Source organism: Lampetra fluviatilis, chromosome 15, assembly GCF_964198595.1.
Source record: "Lampetra fluviatilis chromosome 15, kcLamFluv1.1, whole genome shotgun sequence".
In the NCBI taxonomy this organism is placed as follows: Eukaryota; Metazoa; Chordata; class Hyperoartia; order Petromyzontiformes; family Petromyzontidae; genus Lampetra; species Lampetra fluviatilis.
Genome location: NC_136289.1, coordinates 2,388,069 through 2,415,096, shown reverse-complemented (window position 1 = coordinate 2,415,096; position 27,028 = coordinate 2,388,069). Strand labels below are relative to the sequence as shown.

The following is a 27,028-nucleotide window of genomic DNA, read 5'->3' as shown; positions in this document are numbered from 1 at the left end:
AGTTTTCAATGTAGATTTAAAAGTGCATAGCTTCAGTGGCTTCCTCATGTCGGAATGAACAGTATTCTAGACAGCCGCAGAAGCGTATCTGAGAGCACGCGATGCAGTTACCGTCTTTGTTCTCATGTTTAACAAAAAGCCGCTGCTGCGAGGATGACTGGAGTTTGCGTGATGATCGTGTATACTCCTTGATGAGATCAGCAAGGTATTGTAGTTCATTTGTGGCAATCATTTTGTCTGTAAAGAGTGCGATTTTTTGGAATAGATACGGAAACGTCGATGGCATTGGCCGTGATTAAAAGATGAATATTCTCACTATCACAATTAAATAACCTATTTCATCAACTTTATAGGGGAAAGTCTCAGGTAATGTCCGATAGAGAATTTTATATTGTCCTCTGAGATGGATAAGGCTGTAAAACGAACTAAAATATTTTTGTTGCAGTCATTGATGACTGGACTATCAAACTCACAATACTTGATATTTATGCTGAAGTGGTTATGCAGCTCTGATTATTCTCATAGATCGAAGAGATGCACTGCCGGCTATAACCACAAGTCTCTCACTCTGCCTCTCATCATACCATACCGGACAAATATGCCTTACTTAAGAGTTAGAATGTGCAGCTCACAATCGGAAGAGGGGTTTACTCAACCTATCATCCATCTAGAGTCAATAAAATGAGTACTATTTTGTAGGGAAGTCCACAGTGGTTGTCCTATGAACTCACTCCTACCATACGAATGTTGAATTTCCGATCCTGGTTGAGGGCTGTAAACAGGACATCAGTACCGCCTAAACGCTCATTTGAGGAATGCATCGGTTTGATTTTTTACTTTGACAACAACACATTTTTTTTTACCGGAAACTGAATATTAATTCACATTCTACATATTGTGAGTGAAGTGCTTGAACACTGCCTGGTCAAATTGTAGTTAACAAAACAATATTTGTCACTGGATTCATTATTACAGCCACATGTGCGGAGAGGCATTTACATTTATAACGCATTTTGATGAACACAAAATGTAATGAAAATGTTGTATTAAGATTGTTTGCTCCATGCTCAGCATTGCATGCCCTTTCCCTTTGATGCCAATGCATCACGGGTAGAAGTTATGAACAAAAACAATGCAGTGTCTACAAATGAATGAGCCGGAGCCGTTTGGGGACTATTATACGCAATTTTTAAATGCAATAGGTGGCACTAAGTCACGTTGCAGTGATGTCGTTGTCCAGTTATAGCAATATCACCGTGTCCTTAACATGTTATTGCTCACGCTCACCAGTGATTAAATGCCACTACTTCTTTACATTAGTAATAATTTAAAAAAAGTTTATCTGGCAACATTTACCAGATATTGAGTAGGACCTTGACTTGTGCTCAAGCCGTATTTTGGACCCTGGTCCATGACCTTTTGTTGTGCAGCATCAATAAAGGGCATAAAATGTGATGTGGTCCATTGTTTTGGCTTTTTCTTTTCGTGGATTTTGTGGCCAACATTTTTTTGTTATGCCAAGAATGGAGATCCTGAGTGATTTGGCAGAAATTAGAAGTTTGAATAACTATTGTTGTAGGAAACCTTGCAACTATTAACCCGCTAATTAAGATTATATCGCGAATATATTGTTATACATCATTTGTTGGCTCAATCAATAATAGTTGGACAAGAAACCCTTAGTTAAAATTTGGCACGTGGTTGCTAGGTGACTTTAATAGCTAAGGTGATTCCCATGTCAGAGCAGAGTCAATGTTATGCCCATACTATAGATTATCATGACTACTTCTTTCTACGTCTGTTTCCTCTTGGGCACTGGGTACGTTGTTCCACTGGTGACATGTAAATATAATATATATTTAAAAAAATTTAACATGATGAATTACTATCATTATTAAACGCACGCGAACACTTGTGACAGGTTTGATTTCCCCATCCACACCGTATCTGTTCAGGTCGTCGTTAATGAAAATGTACGAGCGTACGTGTGGAGGCCCTTGGGGGAAATTGTTGCGGAATGTTGCACGTGCATAATTTGTATTCGTAATAACGACTGACCAAAACAGTTGTTTTTGTCGTTGTAATAGATGCAGCATCAATAATGGATGGGTTCCACTGTTTTATGATAAATATTACAGCTATTAGGGTCGCTGCAAGTACATATGTTGAACGCACCATACGTAGCCAACCATGATAATCGGGGGTGTGGCATATTGGAGGTGCGGGAAATCAACACACCATAGTTGCGACACTGCGCTAATATCACGGCAGATGCGTTGAATGAATTGTAGTTGAAGGACTTTGAATGAATCATTAATTAGACCGGAAGTACAAGAATATACAAAAGACAATACAATAAATATTGTGAAATTTGACATTGGTTCGTGATAAATTATATTTAAGCAATCCTCACAATCATACACCTTCAGCGGAATGTTATCACCCTGTATGAAATAGAGTATGTCAAAGCCAGATTTAAAGGTGTCTCCTTATTTACGTACCTATTCCTATTTTTATTTTTCCAGGTGAGGCCCACTGAGCTATTTAGCTCTTTTTTCAGAAGCAACCTGACCACAAATTATAGCTCAACAAGATGGCTCATCATGTGGAAATTTACAGCAGACAAATACTCTCAACGCATGCTTCTAAATGTGGAGGGAAAAAACGGAAAACAAAGAGAAAAATCCATATGACCACGGGGAGAGAGACACGCAAACTCCAAATATACAGAAAGCGACAGGGTTGGGATGGAACCCACGACCTCCTGTATACCAGGCGAGTTAGCTAGCATCTCACCACCGTTGCACCCTTAAATGAGCACTGAGGCAGTGCGTATCCTTCTAGACGGCATGCAGCCATTTGTCGGAGTTCCACACTGTCATGATACAGGTCAGCCTATCCAATCTCTGCCATGCTTGCTTATGGGCCATCGGCTTAGGATTTTTCAGAGAATGTCAACCTGTATTTCACACTTAGACTGTGCATGCTTCAAAACGTATGGATAACTTGGTGTCGTTGTGTGGGCATATCCTGTAAAAGACAAACTCATGTTTCCCTTTAACTCCACACCCGATACTGATTCTGGTCACCCCTCCTCCCTTTATGGATGGGTCAGTCTGCATAAATCACCTTGTTTGTGCAACATCACCACATGACACATGAGTTCAGGGGTGTTAGGTTATCGCATATGGAGGTGACGCCACTTGATTTAGTAAAACAATCATATTGCGGTTTCACCCTTTCTGCATGTATAATGCACACACGTACAATATACACACATAAAACACAAACAGCCTATATCTAGTCTTGGAGATCACAGAGACGAGTGCTGTTAGTAAACACATTCAGGCAGTGTGGGTGACACGACATAAGCCATCTTTGTCTTCCCAGTGCTGATGTTCACACACCATGCCAGGTACTCATTAAGGCTGAGTTGACCTAGTGGTGACCCAGGACACGTTCAGATAAGACCTGCCATGTATGGCCAGAGAAACAAATATAAAAAACAACTTCCCAGGATTGTGTGCACTGTAGTAAGCACTACACATATTCCCCATATAGCTTTTAACAGGCTGCTGGGGCAAGTGCTGCTAGCAAGGACCTATGAAGCACTACGCCACTATGGACACGCACACATGCACGCACATTTTAAATGGGATCTAACTTGTATAGCACTGCCGAGTTAACATTGAAATTACTATAATATGCTGACAAGCTAGTGCCAGGATTCTAAATATCTTTCTAGAGCAATTGGTTGTAATATATGACCCCATCTTTCCATCTTGTAGCCATCTGTGGACAAGAGCTGTCACTCCCACACACACAATGACGAAGTGGCTATGTGCTTGGGCCAAACTCTTGTCTACATCGTGTCTCTGTCTCTGGACTTTTATATAGATATTTCTGAACAATGTTAGAATGGAACATTGCTCAAATACCATAGCAATACCCGGGCCCTAATGGCGGGAAATATGTAATAGTTTTGGTGTGATATAATGGATAAGTCTCACAAATTGCCCACGTGATTATATGGTTATATATTTGTTTCCAATCACACAAGTCTTAAAAGACACGTACGTATATGTTCTTGGTCTGCTATTAAACATATGCATCCAGCTCTCAGCTAACAACAATAAAGGTAGCCAGACCATTTTAAATGGGGCATGCAGGTTGTATTTGTTAGTATTGTACAACACAGCTTTGTAAGTTTAAACAAGTATATAATTCATATTCAACTTTTAAAATGATGCACATTAACAAAGTACCCACCAGCTATGCAGTTTGGGGCCAAATTCACGCACCAGAAATGTACTTGATGTCAAATAACTAAACTGACAGCCTATGGCGAGAGCCTTGTTCATTTACATTAGTGCAATACTTTGTTTAGAAGGCACTTGCATATATATTTATCTTATTTTTTTAGCTTTTCTCCACGTAACATGAACTCAGCTGGAGGAAACAAAAGAACGTGCGATTCTCTGGGTGCAGCGCAAAGGAAGAGGCACGATCTCATGCCTTGATAGAGATCAACAAGGGCTTGAGGAAGGATGCGACACTTTCGCGAAAACTAAATTCTACCGAGGAAGGGGACGTGCCATTGCGTTTAAGGGGAAAGGGGCATTTGATCATTGGCATGCTGACGGCCCCCACGTCGATCGGAAAACGTGGCCACAGCACAAACATAAAGTGATAGCCACGCAAAGGTATATAGAGAGATACACACGGTGCCTGATTGCAAACAAGAACGCCTGATTATGTTGGTACGTCACATCCATCTCACCTTATTTTGCCCTCATGATGCTGCTAAACCTGTTCATATGTTTATTGGATTATAGGGTACAATAATATAGGATTGTTATCGATAGGCATACCTTGTGCTGTAATGGATAGTAGCTTATGGTGATAATCCCTACTTCAAGTCAGCATAGTGGTGTTCTGGAAAATAATGAGTGAGAAATTAAATCCTGGACACATCGGTAGCAGCGCTGAGAGATTACGTTATAAAAATGTTGATTAGATGTGTAATGCGGGCGTAAGCGACCTTCCGGATGTGACGTCACGAGGAGGCGGAGCCAGGTGACGTGGGTGAAAGGTTGGGGTCTTTAAGCGGGTAAACCGGAAAGAGAAGGCAGTCGGCGTGTGAATGGAAAGGTGTGGGGCCACGCGGGCGTACGAGCCGAGGGGGCACCGTCGAAGCGGGAGCCAACCCCGGGAACAGTAGGGAGCTACTGGGAGGTGTAAAGCTGCAGATAGGATAGGCAGTAAGGCTGGGTGTGAGAGGCAGCGGGGTGGCTGCCAAGAGTCGCAGGAGCGACGAGGAGGCGAGACAGCACGAGGCTGTCAGAGCTGCGGAGTAGCAGAGAGGAGAGTGGAGCTGCAGCAGGAACAGCCAAGGGAGCTGTGTGAGATTACAGCAGCGGAGCTGCTGTGGGGCTGCAAGAGCGACAAAAAACAGCAGCGGGGCTGCTGATGGTGACTGGAGTGACATCGGAACCAGCACTGAGAGAATAAGAGAGACAGCCGTGTGGGAATGCAGTACGGACCGAATAAAGGACACTGAGCCAGAGATCGTGGTCAAGTCTCTTATTACACTGGTGTCAGAAGTGGGGTCGGCATGTCTAAGCAAGTAAGGAAGAAAATTCCTCCGGCGCCAGCATCGGCTTCTTCGTCCGACGACGACGAATTCCCTCCGACCACGGATTCTGCTGGGGTGGTGGAGGAGAGCCCTGCTGAGGCGAGGACGGGGACGGGCGTGGAAGATGTCGGCGCGATGGCGGGTCCGTCAACAACATCGGACGCTGATCAAAGATGGCAACAGGTGGCAGAACAACTGGAGACACTCAAGGACGTCCTGGCGCATCTATGTCACCTCGTTACGCCAAGGACGACGACGGAACGAGAAGGTGCTCCACGGGCCGCCACGTTGCCTGCCCTGCCGCCGCCATTGGCCACGCGGCAAGAAGACGCCATCTTGCGCGCTCCGCGGCGCCAAACCGCCATCTTGGCCACGCCGCGGGCCGACGCCATTTTGAATTTGCCTCCAGAACAACCATCATTGGAAGACGGCGTAAAGAGGAGTCGGAGTCGCCACCTTACTACAGTTAAGGAATTCTCTATCGGGGGCGATTGGAGCGCTTTCGCCTGCCGATTTTTGGCGGCGGTTCGTTCAGCAAGATGGACCGATGCCGAGGCCTTGGAAGTGTTGCCGACTCTACTGGACGACGAATCTGTTCGATTTTTCCGTTCCATAACGGCCGATAAGAAGAAGACTTTATGTGGAGTTTTTTGAGGAAATGGCCGACGCCTATGAGCCACCTGACGACGCGCATCGGCGAATCGCCCGTGGCGTTCAGGGGTGCGGTGTTGGAGCTGGCCATGGCAGCATATCCTGACACGCCACAGGATCTGCTCGAGCCTCTCATATTGGGAAAAATGCTGGAGCTGTCTCGGGATCTGGGGATCCCCATGCCTGTGTGTGGGCATGAGAAGCTCACGTCCCGGGCGGCAGCAAAGTGTCTGGATGCGCAGTTTAATCTCCGCCGCTGGAAGCAAGTGGCGGCATGGACGGGTGGGCCCGTCAAGGAAGGAGGCGCGATGGGGTGGGACCCCACAAGGGCGATCTATGTGCCGGATGAGCGGGGTCCACAGGAGCTGACGGCTGCCTCCTCTCCATGGTCGGGACGCGGAAGGCCGGGGCCGCGCGCTACGCCATCGGGACGGGGCCGCCGGGATGCAAGACCTGCGCTTCGGCGCAACGAGGCCGATTGCTTCCGCTGCGGCCGTAGGGGCCATTACGCCAAAGATTGCTGGGCCCGCTTCCCGGGTCCGCCGCAGCAGGAGCCCACAACACCGGACAAGCCGACCAAGGAACCTCCGAAACAGGCATGTCGGCACGCACCAGACACTCGGCAAGGCTTTACACCTCACCCACCACCTGTGTTGCGCGATCCTATTGTTGTTGTTAAAGAAAGGCCATCGACGGGGCCTTGTCGTTCAGTTACGCAGTGGCGCAAATTGGCACGGAGAGTTGTCGCGGCCGCTACGGGTTCGTCCACTGTACCGGGGTCTATACAAGGTGTGGACGTGCGCATTTTGGTCGACTCGGGAGCGTCTGCGACTATTATATCGGATGTCATTTTCCATCTGTTGGGCATTCCGCCGGGGGCTGTGCGTCCGGTTTATGGGTCGTGCGTCGCTGCGAACGGGGGTAGTATGGGTATCGTGGGCCAGGTGGATGCTAAGATATCTATAGGGGATGTGTCGGCTTCGGGCGTTGTGTTAATATCGAGATCTTTGGCGGTTCCTTGCTTACTAGGCACGGATTTTTTGGCTAAGATGCCCATTTTGATTAAAATCAATGAGAATTGTATTGAATTGCCGGGGGGCCGTCGAATCTCGTTTCTGCCGTTGCCCTGGGGGCGACCTGCTTCGGCCGTACAGGTGCAGGCACTGTCCGTCGCATCTGTGGACATCCCACCTGGTTCACAGATGCTTATACCCTTGCGGTATCGGAAGCCCCTGCCCAATCGGCTAGGAGCAGTAGGGGTCTTGTTGTCTCCATCCGCCACGATAACAACAGGGTTGGCGTTAGTTGGGGCACAGACCATCGTCCGGCCGGATCAATTACCGGTTTTACAGGTGCTTAATGCGGGGGTGGAAAACATCCGTGTTCCGGCCGGTACGGTTGTGGCACATGCCACTACGGCGTTTGCGACGCACGATTGTCCGCATCGCCGGGGAGTGGTCGCTGGTGTTTCCGAGCCAAGGGGTTCGGATAATCGTTGGATCGCTACCTTATGTGACGAAAATTCTTCCCTGTCCGTGGGGCAACGTGATGCACTGCGTAAATTGTTGCTGACGTATTCGGATGTGTTCAGCTCCGACGATTTGGATTTGGGACGCACATCGTTGCTTTCCCATCACATTGAGACGGGCGACGCTGCCCCTATTCGGTTAAATTCGCATCGGATGAGTCCAGCGGAGCGAGAACACGTTCGGGGGGCGGTGGAAGACATGTTGGCTGCGGACATTATATCGCCATCTAACAGCCCATGGGGCGCTCCTGTGGTCTTGGTTAAGAAAAAGGATGGCAACTTGCGATTTTGTGTTGATTTCCGGAAATTGAATAAGATATCGGTGGCAGATGCGTACCCCCTGCCGCGTATGGACGACTCCCTTGACGCATTGTCGGGGGCTAAGTTCTTTTCCACACTGGACCTCTCTTCGGGATTTTGGCAGCTTCCCCTTGACGAGTCCTCACGGGAGAAAACCGCATTCCGTATGCCGCAGGGGTTATTTCAATTCAACTGCCTCCCGATGGGATTGAATGCGGCCCCTGCTACGTTTCAAAGGTTGATGGAGCTCGTTTTGACGGGGTTGCAGTGGGAGATGTGTCTTATATATTTGGACGATATTATTGTGTTCAGCCGCACATTTGAGGAACATTTAACGCGGCTGGAGACAGTGTTCACGAGGATGCGCTCTGCCAATTTGAAATTCAAACCAAAGAAATGCCACCTACTGCAACGGTCCGTCCGTTATTTGGGGCACATTGTGAGTGCAGAGGGGGTGTCCACGGATCCGGAAAAGACGGCGTGCGTCCGGGATTGGCCGACTCCGGCCTCCGTGGGGGATGTTCGGCGGTTTTTGGGATTTGCCTCGTATTACCGAAGATTTGTGCCGGGGTTTGCGACGATTGCGAGGCCCTTGCATCTCCTTACGGGTAAAGGACAGAAATTTGTTTGGGGAGAGCCGGAAGAGGCGGCCTTTCGGAGTCTGCGTGATCTATTGGCTACGGCCCCGACATTGGATTATCCCGATTTTGATCGCCCTTTCATTCTTGATACGGACGCGAGTGACACAGGTATTGGGGCGGTATTATCACTGTCTAAAGGGGGCGTAGAGCGCGTCGTGGCGTATGGTAGCCGAGTCTTGTCGCCTGCGGAAACACGCTACTGTGTCACTCGTAGAGAACTTTTGGCGGTTGTTTTTTTCCTACGCCAATTTCGACCGTACCTTTACGGTCGTTCGTTTATTGTGCGTACGGATCATGCGGCCTTGCAATATGCACTCAAAATGGACCAGCCATCGGGACAGTGGGCACGTTGGTTGGACACGCTGCAGGAATTTTCCTTCCAAATTCAACATCGGAAGGGAGTGCGCCATGCGAACGCTGACGCACTTTCCAGATTACCAGGGCGCGCCCCTTGTAAATGTGCGTCGGGGACGCATAGGTGTTCGCCGATTCTGAACCCCCCTCAGCCGCTTACGTTGGCCGTCGGGAAGTCGGATACTCCGATGGAACCGGGACCGACTGACGGGGTTTTGAATCTGCCGCGGTCTGTCTGGATTCGGGAACAGATGATGGACGAGTCGTTGTTGTCCATGCGGAAGCGGTCTATGAGGGACAATGGGAGTCCGAGTTCGGCTGTGGGGCCGCGAACCGCTCTCCGAGATGGTCTGCTTATGTGGCAAGAAAGGTTCCAGGAAAGCTGGCGTGTGGTGGTACCAACGTCCTTGCGATTTGAGTTGATTAGAACTCTCCATTGTGACACACTATTGCATTTAGGGGTGCAGAAGACTTTGTTGACGTTACAACGTCATTATTTTTGGCACGGCATGGCGACAGATGTCGTAGGGCACGTGCGCGCGTGCCCTGAATGCGCCCGGCGTAAGCCGCCTAAACATCCTTACGTGCCGCCTCTCCAGTCGATTCAGGTGTCTCGAGTCAATGAATTGGTGGCACTGGACATATTGGGACCCTTCCCACCATCGGCGAGGGGAAATAAATATTTGCTGGTAGGGGTTGAGTATCTCTCCCGTTGGCCGATGGCCTGGCCGTTGCCCAATCAGTCGGCCGCGGCCATCACCGACGCCTTTTTGTTTGGGTACATTATGGACAAGGGGGCGCCTGAGAGACTCCTCACGGACCAGGGCCGAAATTTCTCTTCTAAATTATTGGCTGAAGTGTGCGCGGGCCTTGGGACTAAGAAAATACGGACATCTCCATACCATCCGCAGACGGATGGTATGGTTGAGCGGCTGAACAGGACATTGTCTGCCATGCTTTGCCATACTGTGAGTGAACAGCAATCAGATTGGGATCTGCACATCCCCGGAGTGCTTTCGGCGTACAGGATGACGCCCCATGCGGCTACAGGGTATTCGCCGTTTTACCTTATGTATGGTCGGGAAAACGTGCCTCCGGTGGATGTGCAATTGGGTACTGGGGTGAAGGGACCTCGTAAACCACTCCCTGAATACATTCAGGACACGGTTCGCCAGGTTACGGAGGCGCGGGAAAACGCCCGCGTTGCTACGGCCAAAGCCCAGGCCCGGAACGAGCGGTATGCTCGGCGGTCTGAGGGGGAGTGCCCCTGGAAGGTGGGAGACCTGGCCTGGCTCCATTGCCCGCAGGTGCGGCCGGGGACCTCTCCTAAATTGCACAAACCTTGGCATGGTCCTGTGCGCCTCATTGAGGTTCCCAATCCACAGTCGGCGCGCGTTCAGATTGGGTCTCGCCGTTGGTTTGTTCATACGTCGCGGTTGAAACCATATGTTGCTCCCCTACATGATGCGTCATCTCCCAATGTTGCCTTGCCGGGGTCTGTTGCTGCTGACTCTGACTCTTCCCCGCCTGCGTCCATTGATCTTGCTAGAGCGCCTGTCGTACCTGTTCCAGACAGGCCGACCGTGACACCGCGGGGGAGGAGTGGGCCTGTTCGGAGGGCGCCTGCCAGGGCTGCGGGACCTTCGAGCCCTGCGACCCTTCCGACCCCGCTGCAGGCACATTCGCGGAACACGACCAAGACTGATTCGTCAGGGACACGAGACGTCGGTGGACTTCCAATCGCAGCAGGGGAATTACCCCCTGTCATTCCTCGTGTTCCATCGCGTCCCCGTTCTACAAGTGGGCCGCCGACCGTCCGGGACGGGCCGGCGACCCGCACTCGTTCCAAATCGCTTACGTTTCGTTGATTGTATGTTGTTATTGTTCTTGTTCTTGCCGTCGTATTTATCGCATGCTTTCGTACGTTCGTCGATGTTACTTGTGTTGTTGTTCTTGTTGTTATATTGCATGCTTAGTGTCCTTTAAGGGGGAAGGTCGGTTCACCGCATTACGCTTTGGTATTGTTCAGCCGAGGTCGGCTGGGTTTTTTCTATGGGGGAGGGTGGTGTAATGCGGGCGTAAGCGACCTTCCGGATGTGACGTCACGAGGAGGCGGAGCCAGGTGACGTGGGTGAAAGGTTGGGGTCTTTAAGCGGGTAAACCGGAAAGAGAAGGCAGTCGGGGTGTGAATGGAAAGGTGTGGGGCCACGCGGGCGTACGAGCCGAGGGGGCACCGTCGAAGCGGGAGCCAACCCCGGGAACAGTATGGAGCTACTGGGAGGTGTAAAGCTGCAGATAGGATAGGCAGTAAGGCTGGGTGTGAGAGGCAGCGGGGTGGCTGCCAAGAGTCGCAGGAGCGACGAGGAGGCGAGACAGCACGAGGCTGTCAGAGCTGCGGAGTAGCAGAGAGGAGAGTGGAGCTGCAGCAGGAACAGCCAAGGGAGCTGTGTGAGATTACAGCAGCGGAGCTGCTGTGGGGCTGCAAGAGCGACAAAGAACAGCAGCGGGGCTGCTGATGGTGACTGGAGTGACATCGGAACCAGCACTGAGAGAATAAGAGAGACAGCCGTGTGGGAATGCAGTACGGACCGAATAAAGGACACTGAGCCAGAGATCGTGGTCAAGTCTCTTATTACAGATGTAATGTGAGAATCCACAACTTAAGAACACCGCTAAAAGGAAATATCCCTTGTCAAATTGATTGATTATGATGATTTTGATTGTTGGACAAAAGTAGAAATGTAACGGCATCTATGAGAAGGGATGTGTGTGTATATGGAGTATGATTAGTCCAAATATCTCATAACAACCTAGTTGCTGCACTTGCCTTCAGGTTTCCACATCCAAGTCACTGGATCACAAGCATGTACCATTCTCATAGCACTTTCACATCCAAGGCACAAGGATACCAATGTGCATACCCACACAGACCACAATAATAATGTTATGTATACATCATCTAATATGGGTGTGTTTTAGATTTCAACATTTCAGATTTTGGATGTTGAAGTACAAATTTAGACCTTTATTTTAAATGCACTTTTTGGATCATTTACATGATTTCATTATTAAACATGTCTCAGTGCTGACAAAAGTGATGTATCGTGACACAACTTTTGTAGGAAAAAGCAGAGAAGTTACTTACAAAAAGTGATGTCATTTTCTGCGATGTATTTTTTCTGATCAATCAAAAACCAAAAATAAAATAGGATGTCTTTAATTGCTTTTTTTAGGCCGCTTTTTTTGGGGGGGGCGAACAAATGCAAATATTGAGAAACACATTTAGATATCTAAGCATCACACATGCAGGCATGCTTATGAGAACTCGTGCACATTGCTCCAAAAGCACCCTAAACATGCATATGATATGTTCTAAATACTTGCTACAGCATGCAAATACATCATCGGTACAATACACACAATTACTGTATTTTAGCGGCAGCGTGGCACTGTGGTAACACTTGTGCCTCATATCAAGAAGGACCTGGTTTCGATTCCCGATTCTGTATTATGTTTGTATGGTTTCCTCCCTTTGGTTCCCTCAATATCTAAACAAACGAACAATGAATGTAATTAGTCATGGCCAAACACATCCCAATGTCGAGAAATAACTACGTACAAATCTCTCTATCGGGATTACACAGCAGCGATGCAGGACCCTCCTGAAAAAGAAGCTAAATGTACATATATACAGTGAGGGAAAAAAGTATTTGATCCCCTGCTGATTTTGTACGTTTGCCCACTGACAAAGAAATGATCAGTCTATCATTTTAATGGTAGGTTTATTTGAACAGTGAGAAACAGAATAACAACAACAACATCCAGAAAAACGCACGTCAAAAATGTTATAAATTGATTTGCATTTTAATGAGGGAAATAATTATTTGACCCCCTCTCAATCAGAAAGATTTCTGGCTCCCAGGTGTCTTTTATACAGGTAACGAGCTGATATTAGGAGCACACTCTTAAAGGGAGTGCTCCTAATCTCAGCGTGTTACCTGTATAAAAGACACCTGTTCACAGAAGCAATCAATCAATCAGATTCCAAACTCTCCACCATGGCCAAGACCAAAGAGCTCTCCAAGGATGTCAGGGACAAGATTGTAGACCTACACAAGGCTGGAATGGGCTACAAGATTATTCGCAAATGGAAGAAAAACAAAAGAACTGTCAATTTCCCTCGGCCTGGGGCTCCATGCAAGATCTCACCTCGTGGAGTTGCAATGATCATGAGAACGGTGAGGAATCAGCCCAGAACTACACGGGAGGATCTTGTCAATGATCTCAAGGCAGCTGGGACCATAGTCACCAAGAAAACAGTTGGTAACACACTACGACGTGAAGGACTGAAATCCTGCAGCGCCCGCAAGGTCCCCCTGCTCAAGAAAGCACATATACATGCCCGTCTGAAGTTTGCCAATGAACATCTGAATGATTCAGAGGACAACTGGGTGAAAGTGTTATGACCCCAAGAACACCATCCCCACCGTCAAACATGGAGGTGGAAACATTATGCTTCGGGGGTGTTTTTCTGCTAAGGGGACAGGACAACTTCACCGCATCAAAGGGACGATGGACGGGGCCATGTACCGTCAAATCTTGGGTGAGATCCTCCTTACCTCAGCCAGGGCATTGAAAATGGGTCGTGGATGGGTATTCCAGCATGACAATGACCCAAAACACACGGCCAAGGCAACAAAGGAGTGGCTCAAGAAGAAGCACATTAAGGTACTGGAATGGCCTAGCCAGTCTCCAGACCTTAATCCCATAGAAAATCTGTGGAGGGAGCTGAAGGTTCGAGTTGCCAAACGTCAGCCTCGAAACCTTAATGACTTGGAGAAGATCTGCAAAGGGGAGTGGGACAAAATCCCTCCTGAGATGTGTGCAAACCTGGTGGCCATCTACAAGAAACGTCTGACCTCTGTGATTGCCGACAAGGGTTTTGCCACCAAGTACTAAGTCATGTTTTGCAGAGGGGTCAAGTACTTATTTCCCTCATTAAAATGCAAATCAATTCATAAAAATTTTGACATGCATTTTTCTGGATTTTGTTGTTGTTATTTTGTTTCTCACTGTTCAAATTAACCTACCATTAAAATTATAGACTGATCGTTTTTTTTCTCAGTGGGCAAAGTACAAAATCAGCAGGGGATCAAATACTTTTTCCCCTCACTGTATGTAAATAACATAAATAAATACTCTATAGCATAATTAACGCATCGTATACATTATTGTTATGCATATGAACAACATTTCATCTCGAGAGGTACTTTGCTCGAATGCCTGGAGACAGTTTATTAAATAAATAAGCAAGCTAGTAAATAACAATGCCAGAATAATTTTCAACGTTTCTTTATTATATTTGTTCTCACATGCATTTTTTTGCCGATAGAGCGATTTTCCCGTGGAGAAATTGAACATCCGAGCAACATACAGTAAAGGCTGCGAGAGCCATCAAATCCATGGACCTTCGCAAAACCTCCAGTGAGGTCAGGATATGAAGGGTAGCAAGTGTCACGCTATACCACCATATTCTGTATCACATCAATACTGCTGCTGTATAGCTGAACGTGTGTTACTAATGGACTTTGAATTGCTAGTCTGTGTATGAGTCACCGGGTTTGGACTGCATAATGAGTTCGTTTAATTACGGATATGATTTAAATCGTTATGCCTTGCCCGGTTGACTAATGAGTGTGAGCATATGAAGCATGACTGGTTTAAATGAAAACACAAAATATTCACAACCTGCAATGAAGCAAACATTTATATGTCCATATATTGACCTTTGTGTTTGCTGCATGCACGTTAAATTAGTCGTCACGTTCTGTAAAATCGGTGGAATGAAAATAAGTGAAGAATAAAGTTGCGAAAAATGCAGCATGTCAAGTCAACTTTGAATTAATAACACTCTTAAATATATTTGGGGGTGGAGTGGCCATGGTGCAGGTGTAAGCTCGACTCTTGTCACGCTCGTCTTTTTTCCTCCACATTTAAAATCGACGTGCGTTTAGAATATTCGTCTGCTATAATTTTTTTTAAAATAATGAGCCACTTCGGTCACTACATGATGTGCTTCTGCGGCCGTCTGGAACGCTCTTCCTTCCAATATTAGGAAAGCAACTGGAGCTATGCACTTTTAAATCTAGATTGAAAACTCATTTATTTAAAACTGCCTTTTGTGTTTAGTTTGTTGTCCTTCCCCCGCACCTCCATCTAGCACAGTTGGCTATGTAAAGTACAAAAGAAGTTGAACATACATTCATACAAACATACTTAATTTAGCTATCAGTTGTGGCCCGGACACGTCTGCCAATGAGCTATATAGTTTAGTGGGCCTGAGCCAGTGAAAAAAAAGTTTAGTTGAGTTAGTGAACTTTTTCGAAAATGACCCCAAACGTTGTAGGTCAGGTGTTGGCTGTGCTACAATTGCGGTTACGGCAAGGTGTGGCGCCATTTATGTGACATTGTTCACGATGGCCTCTTCACCGAAGTGTATATTTTTGTGGAAAAAAAGAAACATGTTAATTATCGGTAATAGCTCACATCAATTGTGGGTGAGATATGAACCAATCTTGCCATCACCCCCCGCTCCCCTTGACTAACTTGGACTCACCAGCATGGTGAAGTATGGTCTATGGTCTAACAACCAAACAAGCCCCACGACTGCCACGGAACGGAAAGGCCTTCATTCAACAGCACATAGGCAAATGGATGAAAATAATTGTTTTGTTATTATTTTAATAAATGCAGTTTCTCATGGAATATAGTAATAGTGTGGTCTTTCACATCACACTCTTGAGAAAAGTACATGTGCCTTTTTTTAGAATCTCACACACAACATCCTGTTGTGGAACCACTCGGAATAATCACAGATCAACTTCAAGTCTCATAGGTTGGCCTACCTTACAATTACCACGAGATGGCACGTAAAAACGAGTGGTTTGATCCGTGCATTTTATATAAATATCGTGGTATATTTATTGCACATTTCAATATTTAACGTGCATTCAGGCAGATTATGTTTTCTCAAAGCTATTTAATTCAAATTTAAAAGTTCTGAATTCAACTTCTGGCCATGGGTTCACTTAATTCCCCATTAGTTTGGTGTGACTGAAATTAACGTTCCTGTGTGAGACGTAAACAGTGTCTGTCAAATGCAGAGACTATAACCCTCTTAGTAGTAATGGGGTATTGTGGAATTTCCTTCACTCGCTCAGAACAGTACAACGAAATTGGTCCCCATCCCATACCCAGGAGGATTTGAAGAAACTTTAATAACTGAACAAAGGAAAACAATGTACGTGCTAAGATAGAAGGTTAAGGTGCAGCCGTGTAACGGCTTGCTCGTGCCACTGCTGGCCTCCTCCTCCATGTTCATCGTGACTTCTTGGAAGAGGAGGGAGCACCTAAACTTTACCCCACCGCATGCAACCCACAGATTGGCTAACTTGTAGTCTAACCATAGGCAGAGTTTGATTTTTATATTTGGGGGGCAGGGGTTCGCTTTTTCCCTCACATTAGGAATCGCGGGTGCATATAAGTAATCAATTATAACTTTATCGTAAACTACTGAAAGATAAATGTATAAAGTTGCCCAATTTGGGAGGGGGGCATTGGCCCCTCCACCCCCCGCAAAATCCGCCCATGGGTCTAACCATCTACACTGCTGGGTGGACAGAGGTGGGGGGGGCGGGGGGGATTTTATAAACTTGCACCATAGTTTCACCTAGCGTGATAGGAGGAGATATGGAGCGCCTTTAAGTTCTAAAACAAACTCACAACACATGACCTGAAATGTCAGACATCATGTTGAGCAACATGTGGTGTTAAACCACAAAAAACGCATTGAGGAGCTAATGTTCGTTTTTTTTTACTGCGGTTCTATGCCAAATGTGGGTTCTGCCACGGAAATGTGGAATTTACATTTCTGACTCGCAGCACCCAATGAAAAATGACTAATGACCAGGGAGAACATTTGCTTCTTAAATAAATAACGTTCACAAACAATAGAAATGAACACATCTAATTTCCCACATCAGTGAGTTAGTCAATGAAGCTGCAATGGTCTATTCGGTATTGGAAACCGTTCCGTTTACCAATGATTTGTCCTTGGAGCCAAATTGTGTGGAAATTGGTTTGTGCAAGATGTTAAGGGCAGGTGCAATAGAAGTCAATTTAATCATAAGGAAAGTGCACGATGTATGTTATAACTTGTTGGCATATGATACCTTTTAGCAGCGACGTTTCAGGTTTTGCATCAGGAATATATGACCATCTGCTGATTAATTATAATCTGCTGTAAATCTTCAAATTACAATACAAAAGGTCATTAGCATAAGCTCATACATCCTTGCCAGAGCAGCTAATTATTGGGTCTGGTACATTCAACTTTGGATATTGGATCATGGACTCGTTTACATTTGGGATCAACAGCCTTTTTTCTCCAGCTGTCACATTGTGTGTGCACACAATTAACAAAACCCATATTGAGAAGCAATTTAGTATTCAGATTACTTTCTAAATAGGAACCAATGCAGAGGTAAGAATTGTCAAGGTCTGTGGCAGAGAGAGAGAAGGACAGGAATGCTGTATTTAAGCAGAGCTCGTGGTATTGGGCCATGTGCCACTGTTGGCAGACAACTTAAGTCAGAATCCATCCAGGGTGATAAAATGAGAATTGCCTTGTGGGAAGTTACCTCGTGCTCATTCAATAGATAAACTGGCCCCAACATGGAACTGTGGAAATTCCCACCGTAAGCTCAGGGCAGCCATTGCTGTTGAACAATTCCTCAAATGCTTACTCTTTGGTTCTTTCGGTAAAGTCACGTAGGTAGAAAATAAAACAAAATAATATATCACGACGTTTTGATCGCAACACAAGCGGTCGTCCTCGGCGGAAAAAATAATCCAGCAGTGGAACTTCTGAACCCTCAAATGCTTGTTTGGGCATTGAGAAATGCTGCCTTTTGATGTTGGGAAGTGTGTTAGATTTAATATTACCACGGCAATATATTTGCAATTAACTTCGAGAGCTTCACAACTTGGAATAACTAAATTCACTGTACACCATAAACGCATGATACAGTTATTTTCACCTCAGGTGAAAGACAGCTTAAACCCAGGACCTTAGTACTGCTAACTCAGTAACTCTGATAGAAGCAACGATCTTATGAACCAACAATCCGTCTCAAGCTCAGAATGTATAAACATGTGCATGCATATCTAACACACTCATTTTCTGATATAACAGTTACCATTTTAAAGAAGAGTGAGATAATGCATAAAGGAATTGCTTAGATGCTATCGAATGTACTGCACAGACATGCCCACGTTGCAGGTGTCGTTGTGTGTTGTAAATAGCAGTGGTTATTATCTGTTTACGGGAGAGGGATATATGATGATATACAAGACAGTGGTAGCTGTTGTTACCCATTAAATAACAAATGGGGGGAGAGGGGGGCGCTGTTATATGCTAAGTTTAGAATGTGCATTCATTTTGCACCCAAAGCGTCACCTTTGCAAAGTCTGCGAGCCACTGCCGATCGCAAATGGATTGAGGCCAGTCCGGAGAGCCCACAACGCCTTCATTTTCACGTGCCAATTGCATTTGGATCAACCAGCGATTGTAGCCAGCAAAGGCAGTGCACGTGCAGCACGTGCACTCCGAATATGCTAAATAACTGCAGACAACAATCGTGTGTATGGCATTTGAGAATGCTCCAGTGGAGTTTTATGACAAAATTTATTCGTAAAAATTGTATGCAGCTCAAACATTTTTTTCCAAACCTTCCGGATGCTTTAGGGATTCTCGTCAGATGCGCTATCGAGATTGATGGATGTTTAATAATTCAGCTGGATGAAAACATCCTTCTCACTGCCCCGGCGCCGCTCTTAGTGCACGACTCTGCCTGACATTTAATTTGGGCTCAGACACCGCGGATTTAAACCAATCGGCATAATTTATCGGAGGGCTTCGGCAAATGGACAACAAAAACACTGGCCTGAAGGCACAAGTGGCAACCACAGGCTCACAGCTTGCATGCGATCAGTTCTCTCTGTCAAGTCACACCAGCTCACAATAATGAGCCTCGCACATAACAAAGGCAGACATCTTTCGTAACACAAAAGACTATTGACAAAGATCTCTCAATTAGTCCTCTGGGACTTTAGAGGATGGTGCCACGAGCGGACTTCTCTTGTGGCTTGCATAGCACACGAGGTGGATGGAGGTGTTGGCAGCACCTCACCTAGCACACCTTGCGCCGAATGTTGGCACACCTCACGGTATACTCGTTTATGGCTGAGCTGATCTAGGAGAGGCATAGGGGTAGGTTCGGATATCAAGTTTCCACAGTGGTAATCCATGGCCAGGAAACAAAAGCAATTCATCAAGATCAAAGACAATGATCCTCCGTATACCCTTAAAAGGCTGTTAGGGCAAGTGCTGTTAGAGAGCACCTGTGAAGGTCGGCACGGCACACAAGAGGGTGGGTGGTCAGCTCCATGCCCGGCCGCCTTTGTTTCCCCAGTGGCGATGTTTACATATCGTACCAAATACGCATTTGAGGCTTAGTCGACCTAGCGAAGGCCAATTCAAATAATTGTTACTGGTGTTTGCCGTGAGCAGGAATCGAGCTCGGATTACCGGGTTCGTAGCGCAGTGGGCTAACCGCAACACTACATAGCCTCGCGCACACACACAAATACCTCCAAATTCCATCACACAATGCTGCATTTGATCATTTATAAATGGCAAAGAAATCAATGGAGTAAAACAAAAATACTGCCCACTGAATTAAATGTGGGTAGAAATGTGGTCACAAAATGTGGTTTCACCTCATGTGCCTAAATAATACTTCGCTTTTTGAATCTTTACTTTGCTGTTTTCATTTTACATAGAAATTTAGTAAAGTTAGTCAATGTCTGTTCATGTAACTCTCCAAAGTGACCAAGCATGATGGTCCGTAAATATAATTATCAATATAATAAAATTCACTCCAGGGCAACCCAACAGTCATGTCATCAAACTTTTACACAGTGAGCCTGCCAGAGATGTATAGACATTGATGAAAAACACATTAACAAATTAAACATTCATGCAGTGTGGTCAATGGACTGCAGAGAAGACCCAATACAATGGTTGCAGACAAAGCTGCACATCTAACAAGCCCCCTGGAGGTTCATTTTTGTGATATGGTTCCATTAAGACATCATCATAAATAGCCCAAGAATATCACTGGTGTTACTCTGAGGTGGACAACCACAGGCACAAGCTAAGCGCATTAAGACCACAAATAAATACAATGCAGTAGACTTCCACGATAGCTAACCACACGCCCTGTAGTGTGTTTAGGATGCTGTGTGTGTCTATGCAGGGCTCAGGGCACCAGTGCCAGGTTCAGAATGGTAATCAACCGAGTTGAGATATTGGGTTGAGTGCTGCTTAGTCAGAAACTACGAACAGGTTCTCACATCTACATCTGACGCCCACGTGTTATGTCCCTTAGCCACTAAATTATGACTTGCCATTCAGGAGTATTTATATTGATATGGCACATTGTTTTGAAATTGCACTAAACTTATCCGTAAATTCGATTTTGACGTAATAATTACAATTTGAGACCTTGCCAGGGTACACTTTGGCATATTTTTTTCATATTTATTATAGCCATTAATACTTATGCAATTCACATTTGATTTTCGAACTATAGAAGGCACGGAAAAGTGAATTGTGGAATGGCACATGCGCTGTGGTTTTTGAATACTGCAGTAAATGAGGAACCTATCCCAGACAGCCTGCACACATCCATCTGATGCATTATCTCGAAACCGAGAATAAGCAATGCACGGTGCTTAAACAGTGGTGTCGTTACGTTTGCAGCACTGCCATAGTCAACCCTTTAGGGAGGGTTTCTGAAAGTTTCTCCACCTCGGAGATATTCATTCGGATAGGGCAGAATAATTACTACACTTGATTTGCTGTGCAGGAAATCCATACAAAATGGTATTTTTCTCCAAAAACTTGTAGCTACAGTGCCACTTAAATTGTGTGCAATATGCTAACTTTGTATTTCTTTGTGTAGTTCAACAAAATAAATATATACACACAACTAATTCAGCATTTAATGTTATATATATGAACACCCAACCTATGGTCCATTGAAAACATTTCAAGGGGCATATGGGTGTTACTCCTACATTGTGGCAGAGTATGCTTCTCGCAGGAATGCTGCTGCAGTGTAGGGTAAGCACAATGGATTCATAATCCAGAGGTCCGATGTCCGAACTCATTAAGAAGGATTTGAAACAATGAGTAAGTTTCTTAACTCACCCCTCCCCGAGCTTCTTGTCCACTCAGCAGTTTAAATGGCTACGCCTGCAATACGTTAATCAGCAGGTCGCGTGTGCGGTGGGAAAAAATGGGGGTACTCCCACCTATTCCAAGATGCATCATCAGCATATTAGAGTCGACAAAATACCCTGCGTCCAATGGAGGCCCCTTTCAGCAGCAGAAGATGTCATAGCTGCACCTTTACCAGTCGGAAAATGAGCGGCGGCTCTGCTGTACACATACTAATCTCTGCCACAGGAAGGCAGGATTTCCACCCAATTTCAGCGCCACTAATAGAGAACCACATTGCCCAATTTAGTGTGGGGACACACTAACATTTCCTGCCGTTGCATTGCACTTTTTCAAACAATGATATAGATGCTAAAGCACTGTGAGAGAGAGAAAAAAAACATTCATTTCCTTTGACAAGTATGGTCATGTCAGGTAAATGCGCAGTGGAATCAAGTGCTACGGAGCCATTATAAACCCTGGTTTATGGTGTATCTCGATTAGATACCACCCACTGTAGTAAAAGAGGCAATGGTTTCACCTACCACACCATGACAGCCAAACAGCAACGAAAAAAGAGATTGCACATTCCGACAAAGTGACAGATGAGAAACTAAGTGATTCTTCAACTTTACCATCTATAAATATCCCACACAGCACTGAGGGATTAGTTGGCATGCCAGGATTGCCCTCTGCTTTTGTCTGCCCAGATTGGGCCTGTCAACCTATTCCGCAGGCACCCTTGTAAGTCTGGCCAAAAGCCTACTTCACCAAACAGCCGGACTTTTTGGAGCTGACTCAGTACTCACGAAGGACACTATAGCATTACATTCATCGTGGGGTTTGCCCCAGAGTAGTGGCACAGACTTCGATCTAAGTACCACTGTCTGGGCGTGAGTATCCAGCTAATTAGTGTAGATTGAAAACAATATTAGTCTCTCTCTGCTTGCACGTGCATGACTGAGTGGTGGAAATTCCACATTTCTTTGGCAAGGTACACAGAATGCATTATCAGAAGCCCAAAGTTATAGTCTGGGAAGCTGAGTAGATTTTCAGACACGCCCCTCTTCACCAAACCGTGTGGTGAAGTGTGGTAAACATAACATATAGTGTGATGAATACATTATAAAACCATAATTGTAAGATCTTTTTAGCAATTAATCGGTGACCAGACTGAGCCTGCAAACATTACCCGCCTGGCAACGTGGTTTAACCTGGGGCGTCATGGTGGCGAGATGGTAACTACCTTGCATGGTATACAAGAGGTCGTGTGTTCGATCTCGACCCTAACGCCTGCCATATATTTGGAGTTTGCATGTTCTCTCCAGGATCGCGTGGACTTTTCTTTGGTTCCTCCGAGTTTACCTCCACATTTAGAAACATGGTTTTAGAGTATTTGGCTGCTATACATTTCGACGTAATATGAGCTATCATTTGTAGCCAGTTCGCTTCTTAAAAAGAGTTGTATATCTCAGTGGGCCTTACCTGGTAAAATAAAATGAAAATACCTCAACCGGTTCCCCACATTAGAGTTGTTGTGGTATTACCTGGCATGGGCATGATCTGCTTAAGACTCAGATACCTCCATAGTTCAACTAGTTTAATCAATTAATCAGTAATTAATAAATTAACAAAAATACGCATCATGTGATGACGCTTTTAGTAGGAAGAGTGTGGACATGACATAATGGTATTCATGTCACTTCCAGTGAATTCGTATTTTCAGATCGATTTGAAAAAATGGGATCATCCAAAGTGTTGTACTGAGGCCCAATTTTTTTTTTTACATTAATCTGCAAATCGGGAACATATTCCTAGTACAAAGGAGCAGGTGGCTTTGCTTTAAGGCCATGTTCGTGAAATATGATCACAACATTGCAAGATAAAAGGAATCTCCTGTGAATATTCTTTAATTATTTATCTACACTGACATCCACAGTGACACCACGGTTCTAGTTGCCTCTATTCAGAAGGTCACGCAAGTAGTTTAGGGCAGTATGCAGGTGCCATGCAAGATGAATGCAATGGGGGCCCAGCAGTAAGGCAGCGTAATAGTTGCACACGCGTGAAGGTGCAATTGTCCCACACGGGCGGTCTCTGAACTCCTCCTCGAATTTCCCCCTGCGTGGTCCTCCAAATTACAGTGTGCATCGAGCTCCAAAAAAAAACCCTTAGTACACATCCTGCCAGAACACCACCACGTAATATCTACCACTCAGTCCCCCCCCGCAACTCCGATTAGCACAGTTGGCTCCGTATGTTGCAACAGAAGTTCTACATGAATTCACTGGCAGTGGCATCACTTCCATTATGTCATGTCCACACTATTAATACTAAAAGCGTAATCATGTGATGCTGATTTTTTTCTCAATTGATTAATTACTGACTAATTGGTTAAACTAATTGAACTATGTAGGTATCTGAGTGTCTCAATGAGATTATGCCCATGTCAACTTGCATGTGGGGAATCGGTTGAGATATTTTTTTATTTTACTGGGCAAGGTCGACTGAGCGATACAGCTCTTTTTTTCAGAAGCGACCTGGGCACAAATGATTGCTCAACGAAATTGCTTCTCACATGGTCATTTATAAGCAGCCAACTGCTCTAAATGCGTTGATTCTAAATGTGGGCAAAGTGACACGAAAAACACTGTAACATAAAACACAAGAAGGACAACAACAGTACCACACACAAAATACTCCATCTGAGCCTTCTAAAAAGCTGAGTGCCACTGGCACTCTCTTGCTGTCATAAATGAAACGTTGCTTGCATGTTGGTTGGATAAAGCTAATGTCATGCCCGACAGACATTGTAGTCTTTAAATATACTGCAGCGTTATTGACAAATTTTCCCGACACATTTATGTGTAATATTTAACTGCATGCCACGATTGGAAATTGATTTATGATTCTAATATCAGGCAGCTTCTTACATAATGCGACGACGTTTTTTTAACATATGACCATTTTAGTTGGTGATATACACAAACATTGAAATTAACACCCAGATAGACATGCTAATTGTCATCATGTGGTTCATAACAATTTCCCCCTCTTGTGATTTGATGAATTATCACGACTTGGGGTCTCATTTGATTCAAGAATGGACAGAGTTTTATGTTGTTGTTACATGGTGGTGCAATGTAGAGCCTCTGGCAGGTGCAAGGATATCGTGAGTTTAGTGATAATGAGCGAGCTCATTTAATTGATCATATTTCAATGATCGCGGCTATAGGCAATGGCCATCCCAATACATTGAAAAAAGATAAAGGCGAAGCCCTGCAATTGCTTGCTCGCACCATATTTCGCAGAAGGGCATCAACTAAACGGAGCTCCAGAGAGCCTAAAATATGTCATTATGAATGTGGTGAGTTTTCGAATTACGCGCTTGAATTACGACCGGCACCGTTTGAATTTGAATGTCTCAAATTTCCTAACGTTCAGGAATTTGAAGTCGATGCACTAGTGCTCTCCCGTCAGCTATGATGTATTTTGGTTAACCACCGCTCATTCACTGTTTCTGATTGCTTAGGATTCCGAGTCATGGTATGCAATTTTGATTTGCTTTTCCGTGCCTTATCTTCAAGGTCCACCTGTGGACGTTCGAGTGAACATTTTCATTAACAGCTTCGGGTCCATCCAGGAAACCACAATGGTGAGTTTCTCACTTCATTTCAATTTGAATTCGAATCCACTTGATTGTGCATTATGGTTAACATTTGGACATGCACGCTAACAACACTCATCACATATATGTTCAAAATGTCTGCCATTGTTTTATGAATTACGACTTCCGTAAGGGTGCTAATATTTTACAAGTGTGTTCGTAATGATCAGCTTTGTCGCATACGTTCCCCTGATGTCTTATTAATTGTCGCGTTATATTTAACAATTGTGAGTTAATCCTGGGGCATGGTGTTCAAATGTGATAATGCCTGTGTAGTGACATCGGCACCATACAGTGACATCGGAGATGTCATCGGAGATGTCACTGTGTGGTGCCGGCCTGAGAGGGCCACGGAAAGCGATGCACTGTCACCGCATACACCCCGTGGGCGGGTGTAGTACCAGCCCTAGCGGGGCTTGGTGTGCGCTGGTATAATGCAAGTACCACGCATAGCATGTGGTGCGGGTCTCCACAGGGGAGAGTGAGAGAGTGTCAGCCCAGGGACAGGGTTGCCCCGGGCCATGGCACTCTGGTTGACCCCGCAGACACGTGATCTGGAGTGTCCACAGAGAGGCCCCCAGGTGGGGGGACTAGGGGGTGATCACGTGTCCGGGGAGAGCTCTCGAGAGGGATCGAGAGGGAGTTGTAAGGCTCTAGAAAGGGGCGGGGCCAAGGGCGGAGCGGCCCCGACCCTATGGGGGGATATAAGACGGGTCCCTGAGAGGGAGCGGGGTTGCTGCATTCTACAAGCTGGAAGCTCTACGTCTCAAGCTGGAAGCTCTACGTCCTATGACGCAACCACATGATCATAGACCTGAGTGAGAGGGTCTGACCCTCCGTAGCTGTAACTTCTCTGTATAGTGTAGCTAGCTGGGTGGTCACCACCCTAGGCTGTATCCAGTAAAGGGGCAGTTATCCCTTTGTGTTATGTGTTACAAATAAATGTGTTGCCTCTAAAAGGAACAACGTCTGCGACTCAGCTGGACCCACTACAACTGGTGTCGGAAGTGGCCAACACGCTAGTTATTCAGCTAGTTGTAGACTATGTCTACGTGTCGCAGACCGAGTACCTGGGCGTTGGATGATGAGGACAAGGACCTCGTGCAGCCTACAGCTCTTGTGGATCCGGGGGAGATTCTGCAAGCAGAGCAGGGCGCAATCCAGGCACTCGATGCTTCGCTGTTGGCGGTAGCGACCCTCGGGGAGGCGCACGATTGCCTCGCGGAGCTCCTCCATGCAGCGACTTCACTTGTCGTGGAGTTTAGCCTCGCGGTCTCGCCGGCGAAGGAGGGTGCGGCGAGGCCACTCGTGGATGGCGACTCCGCCGCCATTTCATGTTGGGCGGGAAACTCGGTGGTGCAGCCTGCGCATTCGGCTGCCATTTTATCACTGGCGCAATGCGCACAGCCCGCCAAAATTGAAGATGCACCATCGGCGCCGAGGGACGTTCCGGCTCTCCAACGTCGGCCTCCCTTTGTTGAAAATTTCATGGCTACCAGTGGCGACTGGGTGGCCTTCAAGCGACAATTCCTCACGAACACAGGCTTGGTGGGCTGGTCGGAGATGGAGGCGCTGCGGGCGCTACCTGCCACCCTTGAGGACGACACCCTTGTGGCGTTTCTCACCATCTCACCACCGGAGAGATCCACCCTCACAAGCCTTTGACCAGTTGGCGTCCATTTACGAGCCTCCGGCTGACGCGCGCCACAAAGTCGCCAAGTGCGTCCGAGTCCAGCAACTTCTCTATTGGGACAGGGTGCTGATTGACTTGTGCCGTGTCCCACTCGGAGCCAGGGTCATCGGATGAAGTGGAGCCCCTTGCGGCTTGCGCGTCGACTCGGGGTGGTGGTGACTGGGGTGATGGTTGCGCGCGACAGGCGAATGAGAGGCGGCGGCCAAGGTCGTCGTC

The 27,028-nt window shown here is 46.2% G+C and overlaps 2 protein-coding genes across 5 annotated transcripts in view; both read left to right on the top strand.

Moving 5' to 3' along the window:
* The window catches only part of GLRB (glycine receptor beta), a 227,905-nt gene that overhangs the window by 53,657 nt on the left and 147,220 nt on the right, over window positions 1-27,028 (top strand). For 2 of the 4 annotated variants that reach the window (XM_078862959.1, XM_078862958.1), the window contains one exon: window positions 25,040-25,107. The exons of 1 other annotated variant lie outside the window; for it this stretch is intronic. In XM_078862959.1, coding sequence (XP_078719085.1) covers window positions 25,040-25,107 — 68 coding nt within the window. Of the gene's footprint in view, window positions 1-2,714; window positions 2,776-25,039; window positions 25,108-27,028 lie in introns of those variants that run through there. One more of the 4 variants, XM_078862961.1, reaches the window with a different exon arrangement.
* On the top strand, window positions 6,534-11,746 carry LOC144936107 (uncharacterized). The gene is made up of 2 exons (XM_078862963.1): window positions 6,534-6,882; window positions 10,659-11,746. The coding sequence occupies exons 1-2, from the start codon at window positions 6,595-6,597 to the stop codon at window positions 10,812-10,814; spliced, it is 444 nt and encodes a 147-aa protein (XP_078719089.1). The 5' UTR covers window positions 6,534-6,594; the 3' UTR covers window positions 10,815-11,746.